Genomic DNA, 13,820 nt, shown 5'->3' on the forward strand with positions numbered 1-13,820 from the left:
CAGCATGTTGACCAACAGACTACGGAGGCAGTCTGAATTTCAAATTAAGAGTGACAATCGATAAATAAATTCATAACAACCTGAGTACCAACACGCGAAACAAAAACGCTACGAACTTATACACCAACCCAATATTTTGTGGCGGTAAAATTTACCGTCACAAAATATTAATTAATATTATGACGGTATTTGTGAACATATTAGGTTTAAGCCTAATACTTTGGAATTAAGGAAAAACATTAGATTATTAGTGTCGTTTCATAATTACAACGTGCGAGATGCATTATGTTATAATATTGTTATCAACATTCAGCAATATTGATTTTTAGTTATGAAATTCCACTTGTGTTTCAAGAATTGAAGCCTAGTGTCATAAAAAGTAAGCACACTATCTTCCACAGGAGCAAATTTCAACAAGACATCATGTGAGGTAAATCGCATATCATCGTTAGCCGATTTCTGTGCGGACTCCCGCTCAAGGACGTTGAGGCAGTAAGAATCGAGACGTTGAGGAAGCAGCATCGTGCAGTCATGCTGCGGTTACAAGTTCTGGTCGTGCTGGCTGTAGCAGCTGCAGCTCTGGCAGAAGACACAGTCACACTGAAGCAAGGACGTCTGAGAGGACACGTTCTGAAGTCACGGAAGGGACGCCCCATATACGCTTTCCAAGGAATTCCGTACGCCAAGCCACCTGTAGGAGACTTGAGATTCAAGGTAAGGCAGTCTTAATTGTTGTTTAGTAATCCATTTAAATATTAGTAGTAGCCTATTAGTATTTATTTATTTAACCTGGTAGAGATAAGGCCATCAGGCCTTCTCTGACCCTCTACCAGGGGATTACAACTATAATATGAAGAATAAAATTACAATTAATATTACATTTACAATTACAATTACAATAAGAATTAAAGTACGACAAGATTACCTGATTAATGAAAGCTAGACTACAACTATAATATGAAGAATCAAATTACAATTAATATTACATTTATAATATTACGATTACAATAAGAATTAAAGTACGACAAGATTACCTGATTAATGAAAGCTAGACTACAACTATAATATGAAGAATCAAATTACAATTAATATTACATTTATAATATTACGATTACAATAAGAATTAAAGTACGACAAGATTACCTGATTAATGAAAGCTAGATAATTTATCATAGAAGTTAAGAACAAAGAATATTTTTGTATTTACTAAATTACAAATTAAACCTACAATAACAAAATTCTATAGTGATGAAATTACCATATACTGAGATATTTTGTGACAGATTAAGGGAACTATTTACAAGAAACCATGTCTGAACGAGTCTCAATTACTGTCCAAGTGACTATTGTCCGCGCAACTTATCTAGGCACTTGGGTTCCCTAGTGCTCTCTCGCTGTCCCTCTCCTTCCCTCTCCTGCCACGCTACCGCTACAAGCAACCTCGCTACACCCCGCTTCCCCGCTCTTTTAGCTGCCCAGATAAGTTGCGCGAACAGTAGTAAGTTTGCGTTTGAATTGAATTTTATTTCGACAGTCCCTGATGCTAGCAGGTAACGAATTCCAGAGTCTTGGCAGGGCTATTGTGAAAGAGGATGAGTATGAGGAGGTGCGATGGGATGGTATTGTTAGTATTGTTTCATGAAGAGAGCGTGTGTTCAGATTGTGGTGGGAAGAAAGGTATGTGAAGCGAGACGACAGGTACGAAATATGGTTGATAAATAAATTAAAACAGCGTTTCTGAAACATTTTTTAAGTGGGGACCACTTTTTTAAGTGAGAACAGTTCCGCGGACCACCTTACTTTTGTTCCCTTCGAAAGCAAATTTATCATTTTTGTAGCATATTTTAATACCAGTATACTTATATTTTAAAATAGATTTAATAAATTATAATGCTTTTCTAAATATAGTTTTGTAGCCAATCACAAGTAACTTATAACAAATTCTGTGCATTGTTGATTCATCGCTTGACTGTTAGCAGTTAGTTGTTTGAAATCCTTCTTATGTGGTACACGCAGTAGTTGTCCATGTCTCTGTTAAATAGTGCCCATTATAAATAATGGAAAATTGGCTTCGATCCGGATCTTTAAAAAAAGAAAGGAACATGATGGTACTCTTCATTTAGGCAGTGCTAATAGTTCAGAACCTGTGTGTGAAGAAATATAGGCCTATTAATATCAGTGATTATAGTGTCATTAAAGAAATATATAGTCCTAGTGGTAGCTATTGAAAGAAAAAATACTTTCGTAAATATGACAAGAGTTATTTGGAACTTGGATTTACTTGGTGTGGCAATGAAAGTGAACCAAAACCTCGGTGCGTTGTTTGTTACGAAGTGCTTTCAAACGAGTGTATGAAACCCGCGAAATTGAAACGGCACTTAGAGACGAACCACGCAAGTGTAAAAAGTAAACCTGTCGGATATTTTAAAATAGGCGGAGTCTAAAATTTCTTATATCGTCACCTGGAAAAAAAAAATAATAAAATTAATGCAAAAACTTGCGCGATTTTCAACAAGTAAAGATGCAATTTGGCACGTTCTATTATTGGTATACGACGTACAGTACGTGACCATTTCAATGTGCAGACTGGGTGTCGGCAAAACTATTTAGAATGTCATCAATACATGAAAAGGTTCGGTACTTTGGTCCTCTGTTATGAATTTGGGTGGTCCTTGGTTGGGTTATAGGCGCGGCACCAGATGTGCAGGGAAAAGATGGCGAGAAATACCTCTTTCATAGTCCATAGTGCTTTAAATCCCTCTTTTGTTGTTGAGAGTAGAGTGGGAAGTGGGTAGACAGGTAGGGTAAGAAATTTCATAAAGTATTAGTACTGGGACAAAAAGTGAAAGGCTATTGCCATGTATCATTTTCAAACTCTGAGATTTTCAGCTATAGTGTGATACTCAATTCGTTTGAATTATATTTTTTCTTCTGTCTTTTTTGAAGGACCACAAGGGCAGACTTCGGACCACAGGTGGTCCGCGGACCATAGTTTGAGAAACGCTGGCATAGCATATGTCAAATAATTGTAGCATGTCACCTTTTTACAGTTTGACTACTAAATGTCCAAGATTTGTATCATTTAGATGGTGGAGGGAGCTCAATTTTTTGGGCCCTTGGGCGTAGCAGGCTGCGTGTCGTCATGACAACTCTACGATTAACCTAAAGGAAAGCCTAGCGTTATGCCCCAGATCTGTTGCCAACTCATAATTAGGAGCTTATTTGTTATGTAGTTGTTTTGCCTTTATTCCACGTGTTACGCGCACATGCCTTTTGGTCATGTCGCAAGTGAATTTTTCTGTGATTTCTGCATTGTGTTACGTGTTTATATATTTTGCACATATCGATGACTAAGAAGTGATAGTACCTCATATCTGCAAAAATGGTCATTTTGTTTAACTACACTATTAGGGTGTATTTAGATTAACTACATTATTAATATGTAAAACCAATGCAGCTTTTTATCGTACCATGAGTCAAGGTCCCAGATTATTAAACAAATTTTATTCCAATATTATTTTAACCACGAATCCCCTCCAAATTAATAAAAAAAATTGTATTGGATTTATAGTTTGAGTTTAAACATATTAAACACTATTTAATCTGTATTCACTCTCAATTTTAATTTTATTTTTGTCTGTATTGGAATCCCCTCCTGAGCACGAGTCTTTCTCATTCAGGAGTGGGCTAGTTTATCTTTCATTATACAGTAGAGCCTCAATTATCCGTCGTAATGAAGAGGAAAGTAGAAACGGTTAATCGAAAAAGACGGATAATCCGTTCTCCTTCTTATTATTAACTTATTTTTTATGTTCATTTAAAGAAGTTTGTCGCTATTTTCTGAACTTTACTTTCAGTTATTTTTTTCTGACCTTCATTCTAATTCTCCGAAGTCAAACAATGTGCGGGAATGGAGTGTCATCTTTTTTGCTCCAAAAACCTCATGACGAGTCCATTGGTTTAAGTGCAGTTTCTAGTGAAACACGCGATTCATGTGCAATCGGATAATCCGATTATCGGTTAATCGAGAGACGAATAATCGAGATTCTATTGTACTTATTAACTTGTATTCATTTCAAACTTACTAGCAATAAAATAAATAAATAAATATGTTCACAAAATTGGACGGTTAACCAATAGTTTGTTGTCAAGTAGAAGATTTTACAAAACAGAAACATAAAACTGTTGCCTATTTTGAGAGAAAATAATTTTTAAAACAATAGTTTCACCCGCAAATTTGCACATACAAGGTATTACTTCTTAGCAATCATATATTTTTTCATTGTTCTTTATCCATTTACTTATAGCATAATCATCATCATTATCATCGTCATCATAGTTTTTAGTTGGTAATTTAACGACACTATATCAACTATTCGGTCATTTACGTCTATGGGATTGAAAAAAAAACCTTGTTGCTTAGGGATAGGCTTCCTTATATTCCTAGTAAGTTTGTATTTTTATATTTCACTATTTTCAAAATCTCTTCAGTGGGACTGCGTATACCAGAGTGAGATACAAGGCGCCCGCAGGATCTAATCTCAGTAGTAGCAAGATTGTTAGAAAATTAGAGGAACGGGATGGACGAAGAGAGAGAAAATTGAAAATGAAAAATAGCCAGTTCTGAAATCTAAATTACCCTGCGCACGCATTCATAGTTTAAAGCACTTGCTTTTGTCGAATTGTTTTGTTTACCGAGAGTTTGAGAAAACATATATCGAATACATAGAAAAAAATTTAAAAAAGCGTAAAAATAGAAATCTCAGTAGTAGCAATTGCTACCACTACTCCCTGTTTGCGCCCTTGGCGAGATAAATGACCAAAAGATCTGAGCATCACATATGATATCTCAGTATTTGAGATCTGTGATAAGGCGATAGATATTATGTATCTAGCAAATTTTCTTCTTGAAATTGTTATTGATGTCTGAGTTTTGAAATGAAGCATAGCCTACGACCGGATCAGATAGTTCTACTGGGTGTTCAGTTCAAAATGTGTCATGGCTCGCTGTATGTCGTCATGTGGCTATCCGATGAGCCTAGAGAATTCAATCTTCCTATACTTCCGCAAAGGCGTATTACCTAAATGCGAAAGATGTTGCCTAGCAAGTACGGCGTTCATTCTGAAGATTACTTACCGATACGTACGGTAACGCCAGTAGTGGCAAGAATGTGAACTGTTTGGAAACACGTACTGAAGTGAGTTTTTTTTTTTCTTACTGTCGGGATATGGGGGAGAGGGTTAAGACGATTACTTACGAATTTGTTGACATTAACTTCGACGGTCAACATGGACACGGAGCATTTGATTTGTGTTGTGGAATGTTACCGTACGCAACCGATGATAACAAATACCCTGCGTACGACTTGCCGGCGCAAAACACAGTTCGAAAGAGGTTATGGTAGCACACAGACCGTACAGACCGCCATCTGTTGCTACGACGTTCAAGTTATACCGTACACGTTCTCAAGTTCAGATTGAAGAACGCCTTAAATAATAGGCAACTTCTCTAACATATAAGCTGAAACTTGCTTCAAATCGGTGACCCAACAACAGTGACGTCATGACACACTATGAAATGAACACCCAGTAGTGTTCCTTCAGTAGGGCTATGTAGTAAGTACAGGTCTTTGCTGACAAGGATGGGAAATACTCCATTAAGCGCCGATAATATGGTACTGTAGAACCACTATAATGATGGTGCTATCCAGATGTTTGAAACTCGCGTGCGTCCAAGCCCGTAATTTGCAGTTAGAAATGTTTTTTTTTGTAAGGGAGATATTTGTGATGTCCTTGCAAAGTCATCTTCCATCCAGAGCTTTCCTTGACCTTGACCTTGGAACTCAGACAGCCTGTACCTATGTGGAATTTGAGTAGATCTTGATATCATGTAATCATTTCTCATGGTAATGTATATATCGTAGTGTTTGTTGGTTACAGGAATTAAAAATCATTTCAAATGTTACGTAAGCGTAAGTCGGCAAATAAGAATAGCCTTATAACTGTTCTTACATAATTCAGATCTTTCTTTTACCGGCCATGATACGTATAACTTACGCAACTGCTGAGGAGTGCAGTTTCAGCAATGATTCTGATCCCGCATAGGGTTTGTAGATACAGTATTTGTTTGCAGTGTGATTTTCTTCGTCGCTTTAATTGGAGGCTTGTTGCGCTGATTCCACGTCATGGGATCGTGTCGCCTATCTGCTTAGTCTCATTGTCAAAGCGAAAAATTGAGAAACAGTTTCATTTCATTTTTAATTTTATTTATTTTATTCCAGAGATCTTACATCAGCATTAAAGCTTTAAGATGTGCAACAAGTCAAGATTTTACAATATTAGAATTTCTTGGCGAGATGAAGTGAGGTGAGGCCGAGAATTCGTCATAGATTACCTGGGATTCGCCTTATGGTTGGGGAAAACCTCGGAAAAACCCAACCAGGTATTCAGACCAAACGGGAATCTAACCCAAGCCCGAGCGCAGCTCTGGATCAGCAGGCTAGCGAGTCCACCGACAGAGCTACGTTGGTGGCTCTACAAAAAAATATACAATGAAGCAACATGAAAAATCCTGGATACACACAATTGTAAAATTGAATGAAGATTTTAATATGTCTTCAGTATTACTGTAATAATTCTGCATACTCATTGGCTACTTTATACTCAACTGACGAATTCTTTATGCTTGTAGTCCACACCTGTGGAGTAACGATTAGCGCGTCTGGCCGCGAAACCAGGTGGCCCGGGTTCGAATCCCGGTCGGAGCAAGTTACCTGGTTGAGGGTTTTTCCGGGGTTTTCCCTCAACCCAATACGAGCAAATGCTGGGTAACTCTCGGTGCTGGACCCCGGACTCATTTCACCGGCATTATCACCTTCATATTATTCAGACGCTAAATAACCTAGATGTTGATACAGCGTCGTAAAATAACCCAATAAAATAAAAATAAAAGGTTTCGGTGCTGGACACCAGACTCATTTCACCGGAATTATCATCATCTCATTCAGACGCTAAATAACATAAGATGTTGATAAAACGTCGTAAAATAATCTACACCTCTCTCTCTCTCTCTCTCTCTCTCTCTCTTTATGCTTGTAAATTGAATTAATTTTCTTCTTACGTACTGAATATTTTTGTGTAACTTTTAACTTATTCCATAGCTTAAAGATACAATCCTGATATAAGATCTATGGAATACAATAAATGAAATAATGCCACCGGCGTAGCTAAGTCGGCTGAGGCACTTGCCTTTCGATTCGGAGTTGGATTCAATTCCCGCTTGGTCCCGTTACTGATTGGATTTGTTCCGAGGTTTTCCCCAACCGTAAGGCGAATGTCAAGTAATCTATGAAAAATTCTCAGCCTCATCTCGCTATCACCAATTCCATCGACGCAAAATAACCTAGTAGTTGATACAGCGTCGTTAAATAACCTACTAAAATAAATGAAAAAAAGAAGTTCGAGTTACAAGAGAGAAAATTTGTAACGTTCTGATATTAAAGATTTACTCTGTCACTCGTGGTGCCATCAGACGTATAGGCTACATATTGGCATTACTCCTGTTTGCCTCCCTTCTCTTCGAAACCAGTAAGCAGCGTCATTCCTGCTTGAAGGGGAGGCAGTAATATGTGTCGCCGCAAGTACCACCGCCAACACTCCTCAAACAGGCAGCATGGATAAATATATAATAGGATGCGAAACTTACTGAGTTTCCCGTAACACATGCTAGAGACGCTAATGTAGAAATTGCTCTTTCTGCCACCTGTTGGGAGTACGCGAACTTATTACTTCTAGCAGCGCACCAAGTAGCTAAAATAAAAACTAATTACTCCATGCATTTAGCAGCGCACCTGGTGACGAAAATGTTAAACTGTGCAGAAAGTATTCCCTCCCACCCTCATCGATATTCAAAACTAATCCAATTTAAAATAAAACATTTACATTTTTATTCCTCGCAACATCTTCTACTGAAAATTCTTACCGGAGCCAACAGGAAGATAAAAGAGACGATCTATTTTACACTACCCAATTAAAATATAACCAGACAGAGACAGAAAATAAAGCAAAAGGTTAGATAATTGGGATTGTATTCTTTGGGTATTTATTGTACAGCGCAATGGAAAAGTCTGCAAGAACTACTTAGATAGTTCAATTTATTATATTACTATTACTTTACAATACATTCAACAGCACTATTTTTACAACGTCCATAAACATCACTGTTTAACATATACTGCTTATACACACACGTAGTATCACTTTAAATTCACTTATTAGCAAGTTTCTGTCTGCCATCTTGTCACTTCGAGCAATATCTCGAACGGATAAATAGAGAACTCTGGGTAATGTACCCAACACGTAGTTCTAATGTTCACCACCTAAGACGTTGGGCGCTGATCATCTTATTTCGGCCCCCCGCCGCCAGATGGTGCTGACCGCAGTTTCGCATCCTATTATTTATATTCCATGGTAATATCTGTCGCCTCAAGTACCCCCGCCAACCCTCCTCAAGCAGGCAGTACAACTCGGTCCCAGTATTCGTACTCATAACTGCTCTGGTGAATGGATATGCATAGACATATTATTGTTTGTTGAATTGTATATTAAATTTTTGATAGATAATATTATGTTCATTTATGTTCCTTTAACACATTCGTGCACATTAATTATATATATATATATATATATATATATGTTATAGACTGTAATAGCCCCCGATCTCTTCAGTTACGTCACACAGATACTTGCATCGTCATCATCACATCCAATGTATAATGAATGAAATTGACAGACGTTTTAATTTAAGGCTACGCCTACTTCCATAAACTGAGCACACTTGCTATATTTCTTTAACAAAACAATGATGGAACAAGCAACAGAACATTTTCTTTCTTTCGGAACATTACAATCACACTTGCCTATACCTACGACAGAGGGTAGTACTAGTACGAAGCATTTCGTCTTGGCCAGGACAGGAATTCCTGTCCTATAGAGCAGCCGTGGCGAGAACGTGACTCGCGAGACATTGTGGCTCGCAGTGATTTCGCTTGCGTCTAACCTCCGACAACCCCCACCCTCTCACTCGCTGGAGTCAACTCCGTTCCATTTGTATTTGTCTCTGACCAGCGAGTGGCATATGTCTCTCTCGAAACCATGTACGAAAGTTCCAAGTAGGATGGGAGGACGCATTTTTTGCTGTCAATATGATGAGAATATTAAATGTATGATTTGTTCACAAGTATTACGAGGAAACGGTTGTATAACATAAAACGGCATTATACTACATGTTACTATGAAACATTAAATTATTGTCATCATCATCATCATCATCATCATCATCTCTGTACGTCGACCCTTTTTCAGCAGATGTACGAATAATGCGGTTAGCTCTTCAATTTGAACTCACAGATTTACAATGTGATGTCAAATGAAAGCTAGATGTAAGGACTTGACAAATGTTGAACTTTCAAATCTTTGCCAAAAAATAAATATCCGAAGCTTCGTTCTTTCGCTTGCTCTGTTGAAGCCATGTTCGCTACAACTTACGTTTCGGGAACATTATTTTCAACAATGAAAATAGTAAAAACCAAATTTAGATTACGACTGACAGACAAATACCTTCGTGATCAACTACGACCGGCAGTAAGTGACATAATTCCTGATTTTGAAACTTTGTCGCAGAGACATTCTAAAGACAGTTAATTTTAGGTTATGATATTGTTCATTTATTGTTCATTTCTTTCTTCGTTACATGTACTAAACATTCGTTTCTGGCCTTGTACTGTATAAAATTATATTTAAGTGCTTGACGTAAGGAAAATGAAAATCCGTTAATAAGTCAGACAGTTGCTTCACTTCCCCTTCGGGTGTCCGCCTCCCTCCATAGGTGCTATGCACGTTGCAGTTACACAGTGGTTCGGCGCACGATTACATTTTCGCCACCGCTGTTATAGAGTATTCCAGCTTAAGAAAAAAGCATTGGTCCTATAGGTCTTGGCTACTACACTGTTGCCGCAAGATGCTTCTGTTAGAAGAAAGAGTGAGGTATAGTATCTCTGTCTGACACTCTCTTCCTAACGCAAGTCGTAATTAGCAAGCTTATCGTACAAGATAGGTACGTCGAGTTAGTTCAAATGATAAAAAACTACAGTATTAATGCAATAATGATTCCTGCAAAAACATACATTATATTTTATATAGGGGAGAGTCGGGTAGTATCGGACATCGGGTAATATCGGACAGTGAGTTTCTTTCATCTACCATACGATGATAGTACCTGATTGACAGGGTTACGTTTCTGTGATGTCGCATAGAGAAACGTAACCATGTCATTCAGGTAGTACCATGTGGTGGTAGATGAAAGAAACGCACTGTCCGATATTACCCGATGTCCGATACTACCCGACTCTCCCCTACATTATAATTAGACTTCGGAAACTGTGTTAAACATGAATACAGTTATTTTATTGGGTTAAGACGTGCTTAGAATACAGATTTAGGATTATGTGCAGCACACGTTTTCCATTATTAACTTCGCACTATAATCAAACAAGAACATAAGGTACATACCTAATGCCTTTGTTGTGTTGCTGACATTTAAAAATGCTATGAAGAAAGTTTTACTTTGGATCCTGAGATTTGAGGATATCAGCACGCGGGAAGAGAAGAAAGCAATATATGCTTTTAGATGTATTTTCAATATATTTGTGGGACATTGACATGAAAATTACAAATTCCATTTCCGTTTATATGATTACTTAAGCTTGAATAGGCTACTGTTTCTAGCATACGAAAGTTGCTTTCTTAAAATGTTCTAAAACATTATATAAATATTATAGACTTATTAATTTGTCCTTACTTACTTAACGGGCTTTTAAGGAACCCGGAGGTTCATTGCCGCCCTCACATAAGCCCGCCATTGGTCCCTATCCTAAGCAAGATTAATCCAGTCTCTACCATCATATCCCACCTCCCTCAAATCCATTTTAATATTATCTTCCCACCTACGTCTCGGCCTCCCCAAAGGTCTTTTTCCCTCCGGCCTCCCAACTAACACTCTATAAGCTTATGCATTTCTGGATTCGCCCATACGTGCTACATGTCCTGCCCATCTCAAACGTCTGGATTTTATGTTCCTAATTATATCAGGTGAAGAATACAATGCGTGCAGCTCTGCGTTGTGTAACTTTCTCCATTCTCCTGTAACTTCATCCCTCTTAGCCCCAAATATTTTCCTAAGAACCTTATTCTCAAACACCCTTAATCTCTGTTCCTCTCTCAAAGTGAGAGTCCAAGTTTCACAACCATACAGAACAACCTGTAATATAACTGTTTTATAAAGTCTAACTTTCAGATTTTTTGACAGCAAACTAGATGACAAAAGCTTCTCAATCGAATAATAACACGCATTTCCCATATTTATTCTGCGTTTAATTTTCTCCCGAGTGTCATTTATATTACAGAATAATATCTGTAATATTGACAATTATTCTGTAGGACAAATTAATAAAATCTATAATATTCTCATAGCTGCAGTGCATATGTCTGTACATATTACTGTGCACTTAACTGCGGAATCCCGGCCAAACAAGTCACTCAACTGAGTGCGCTCCTAATATAATGGCAGTTGACATTGGACATATACGTCAACATATATGCCTAACTTGGAGTCAGGCCACAAAGGGAGATAGTAAAGGAGGAGAATTCGATCCGGTGCTATGGATTGAATTCGGCGTAGCTCAGTGGTCAGAGCGCTTGGTACGTAGAACCAAGGACCAGGGTTCGATCCCCGGCGCCGGAGCGAATTTTTCTCCTCAAATATTAATTATATAAATAGTTTATTACAATAAATAATACACAATTGAAAGATTAACAGTCGCATTAGTGATTTTTGTTTTTTGTCCTTTCAGATGCTTTCAGAGGACACCAAAATACAGTAGATCGGGCAAGGTTCAAAGTATTTAGATGCGTATTTTAAGCCCTTTTCAATCCAATAAAATATGTGGGCAAATCGCAATATAGCGAACGTAGAAGCTCCGCCCACGACCCCTTCCACTTTTCCCCTACTAGCTCATCAGACACTCTACGTGATAGGCGAGTGTTGTGTCGAATGCACATTTCATGTGGGTGGGGATAACTTCCCCTACTGGCGTTCGCTATATTGCGATTTATCCAAATATGTTCAGATTAAGAAAACAACCAAAACACCACACATGTTTTGCAACGTAATTTTCTATACCCGGTCTTTAAGGGGTTAACTGACATATAGGGGTAGTATTGTCTACAAAAACCTCTATGAAAAAAACATAAAGATATAAAAGAGCTGATAACTCTGCCGGTACTGTTCGTGTTTCCCTCATTCCAGTTCTGACAAATTAAACCACCACTTTTCCCCCTCTGCGCCCCTCACAAGCCGCAGAAACAACTTGCCACTCACAACCGACTTCCTCTTCCTCCAATAGCGTCCGGTAAGTATAGTGAGGATCACGTAAGTGTAGTTCCTAAAAGCTTCTTTTTGGCCGTCTCTTCGGTGTTGCCAACTAATACCAGTTACAACCAGAGAGGGAAAAATCACAATGCTACGTACTGAAATGATAATAATAATAATAATAATAATAATAATAATAATAATAATAATAATATAGTAATTAACAATAACATTGTCTTACTTATTTACCACATCTCATCTTTATGTTGCGAGGTGTTTTCTAAATGGTTCAATAAAATTATGAAACAGTATATTTTCCTCCTGGACTTCTCGCATATTATATTGGTAATTAGGATTAGTATGATCTAATATTAAAATTTATTTTGTCTGGCAACATGAAATTCATTGCTTTAACTAAACAACGTACGATTCACGAGATCTAACCTAAAAATGTAGTTTGATCGCGTGAAATGATTAGTACGAATTTCGAATACAGAACACCACTTTAAAATGTATAGCTTACTTAAAATATTTACAAGCATTTTCTTTCTTGTAGAAGTCGCTGCCATGCTATTTCCTCTCTTGGACATTTTAATAAAAACCTAAACACGAAAGAATTTCATTAAAATGTCAAATATATTTACATGCATGTTTCATACGAAGTAGGTCCATAAGCTGTTTCTTATTTAATTACACTTACCTGAATAAAGAGTTGAATTGGAATGATAACGCAACACAACTGAATTGTGTATTGATATTAATATTAACACCGGTATTACTAATTAATTATTAATTCACAAGCCTAGGTACTTGCATTTCCATCAGTTTACTTTACTGCAAAGCGAAGTTATTGCTGCCAATATAACACAAAATAATTGCCAGTTGTATTTTGTCAGTACCCGAAATTCGAAACGAAGTTGGTAAAAGAAAATTCAACCTGAGAGCTAGAAAATCACCACAATCTACTAGCATATGTAGTAATAGGGGAAAAATCGTTAGGTTTCACCCTTAGGGTATTAAGTAAGCTGACTCGGACTATAGTCAGAGGTAAGCAGGGGGAGAAATGGAAGCGCAATATATTGTCGCCTAAACCAGTAAATACCACTGCAAATCCTCAAAATCTGGGGCTAACTCCGCTACGAAAAATGAAACACTCGTAACCGGACACGTCTACGGCCAACATTCGGCCATATAGCCTTCACTCCGCCTCAACTCCGACTCCGACCGTAAGTGGGCCGATTCCTTCAAAAAGCAGACCTTCATATGGGATGCCATTTGTCATTTTGTCACCTATGTTCCAAATAGTGGAAGGCATGAGTAACGTTCGTTATCTTCACGAGATAGCTCGAAAAGTAAGAACTGCCTTGGAAATTTTGACAACTCTACGTAGACT

The 13,820-nt window shown here is 37.6% G+C and overlaps 1 protein-coding gene across 1 annotated transcript in view; it reads left to right on the forward strand.

Moving 5' to 3' along the window:
• Positions 1 to 440: 440 nt before the first annotated feature.
• Positions 441 to 13,820, forward strand: part of LOC138709526 (juvenile hormone esterase-like) — a 63,769-nt gene continuing 50,389 nt past the window's right edge. The window contains exon 1 of the mRNA XM_069840351.1: positions 441 to 714. Within this exon, the coding sequence (XP_069696452.1) occupies positions 532 to 714 (183 nt within the window). The 5' untranslated portion in view covers positions 441 to 531. The remainder of the gene's footprint in view (positions 715 to 13,820) is intronic.

This window comes from Periplaneta americana, chromosome 11 (genome assembly GCF_040183065.1).
Source record: "Periplaneta americana isolate PAMFEO1 chromosome 11, P.americana_PAMFEO1_priV1, whole genome shotgun sequence".
Lineage (NCBI taxonomy): Eukaryota > Metazoa > Arthropoda > Insecta > Blattodea > Blattidae > Periplaneta > Periplaneta americana.